The sequence below is a fragment of the Protomyctophum parallelum genome, assembly GCF_964188405.1.
Source record: "Protomyctophum parallelum genome assembly, chromosome: 18".
Lineage (NCBI taxonomy): Eukaryota > Metazoa > Chordata > Actinopteri > Myctophiformes > Myctophidae > Protomyctophum > Protomyctophum parallelum.
This window is the reverse complement of record NC_139716.1, coordinates 24984204-24986148: the sequence shown is the minus strand read 5'-3', so window position 1 is coordinate 24986148 and position 1945 is coordinate 24984204. Positions and strand designations below refer to the sequence as shown.

At 43.3% G+C, this 1945-nt stretch overlaps 1 protein-coding gene across 1 annotated transcript; it reads right to left on the bottom strand.

Annotated features, from left to right (window-relative positions):
* Window positions 1-807: 807 nt before the first annotated feature.
* Window positions 808-1326, bottom strand: LOC310875763 (DNA-directed RNA polymerase II subunit RPB7-like; the record flags this gene model as incomplete). The annotated part of the gene is made up of 1 exon (XM_083789108.1): window positions 808-1326. The coding sequence occupies one exon, from the start codon at window positions 1324-1326 to the stop codon at window positions 808-810; it is 519 nt and encodes a 172-aa protein (XP_083645234.1).
* Between the last annotated feature and the right edge of the window lie 619 nt (window positions 1327-1945).

Below are 1945 nucleotides of genomic sequence, written 5' to 3'. Positions count from 1 at the left end.
AGGAGAGAGTGTAGAGGTCTATGATGGTGCATTTTTACCACTTTTTTATTTGAGGGGCACCAGCTTTGAGGGTTTGTATAAACACAAACATTGTCTTAACCCAAACACTGAATGCCATTGACAATGAATTGTCAATGCATTTCAATATGGCTACGTGTCATTCTTTCTGGCTAAATAGAATTCATTTATAAAATGTGTAAAACATACTGCACCAATATAAAATAAAATAAATGTCCACTCTACCAATGGTCTGTTTTTGTTTTGAGCGGCACAGTGCATGTCTGTCCGGCCTCCCAGATTGCATCAGATGGCTTTGTGTGAGTGTATGTCTGCCCCCTGTGACATCATGTCGTTGACACCATCGGACACCATCACAATATAAGGCACCGCTCACTTCACATGAGTGAGGGGCGCTAGCACCTCCTATATTAGGGTAAACTTCGTCCTACAAAACATTAAATTCCTATTGACAATGAATGGAGAATTTTACATCATGGTGTCTGAGCAAATAGACATTTATGTCATGATGACAAATTCCCATAAGAGCGCCCCTCACTTCACAGTACGGGTGTGACAGCTTTTGTCCCCGTCTCATATTTGCCATTGACAATGAAAGGAGAAATTAGGTCAAATGTCCTCCAAATGACGTAAATTTAACCAACCAATCACATAAATTCAGTTGTTTATGAGATGATGTATGATGATAAGAGCACCCCTCACTTCACACAGGTGTGATCTTTTTTTAACGGAAAAAACGTTACACACATATTGCCCCATATTATCCCATAAAATAAGGTGACAGGAAAATCAGCTGACAAGACCAAGGTAGTCATCCATGAGAGATCCAATGGCAAAAATGTCATTTTTATCTTCTCTTGTTCCCACGATCTTAAGCCGAATCTCCTTATCTTGCTGGATTACTACGTCCTCATCGACAGTCTTATAGCACGGGGGATTGGAGTTCGGGTCAAACTCCATCTCTGAGGGAATGGAATGACGAGAGATGAAGCAAGACATGGGACCTATTTCGGTGAACAGTCCAACCTTGTTAACCTGAGTGACCACAGCATCCACCACTTCCCCCTTAAATGGGCGCAACACAATGGCCTTGTATTTGACTGGGTAAAGGACAAAGCCCCTCCCTGGCTGGATCACACCAGCGCCGATGTTGTCGATCATGGTAACTGCAATGACAAAACCATACTTGCCGGTAGATGTGCCTTCCACCTCTGTGAACAGTTTCTGCTTCACAATGTTCAGAAGATTGGGACCGAAATACCGTGGATGTAACAACATCTCGTGCTCCAAAGAAATTAGGTAAAACATATTTTTTCCTTTGCTAGGGTCTCTCTGGGTCTATCTATACGTCTGTCTGGGTGAGTGTACAGTATGTGAGCGTGTCCCTCGTTCCTCAGTAATATAAGCTGACCAAGCTCTGGTCTGATGTCATACATGACACAAACCGTTGCCTAAAAGCACTGAATTTGCGATTGTTTGCCAATCTTAATAATAATTATGTAGCTGTATAAAAAACATCACACCTGTGTGAAATGAGTGTTGCAACTCTGTGTGGGAAAGCGCCCAGGGTACCGGCCCGGGTCCGGCGAGCCACCCAGTGTCTGAAATGGTTGAGAAATTAGAGTTACCGTGTGGGGGTCCCTCTACTGTACTGTACTGTCACACCCGAAATCATCATCTATACAATTAATGTGTGTGTGTGCTGCGCAACAGTGACACTTGGTGGAGAAAACCAAACAAGCGCTATTTTCATTCTCAGACAGACCCAGCCAGGGACCCAGGGACACAGCCAGGGACCCAGGGACATGCATAGCTGTCTATAGGAGTGGTTGCACCACTCAAAAAAACCTATGGCATTTTATATAATCTGTGATTGAAGCTGATACAGAGACACTTGTATTGCTGAATGAACAAAACCTGTTAATCA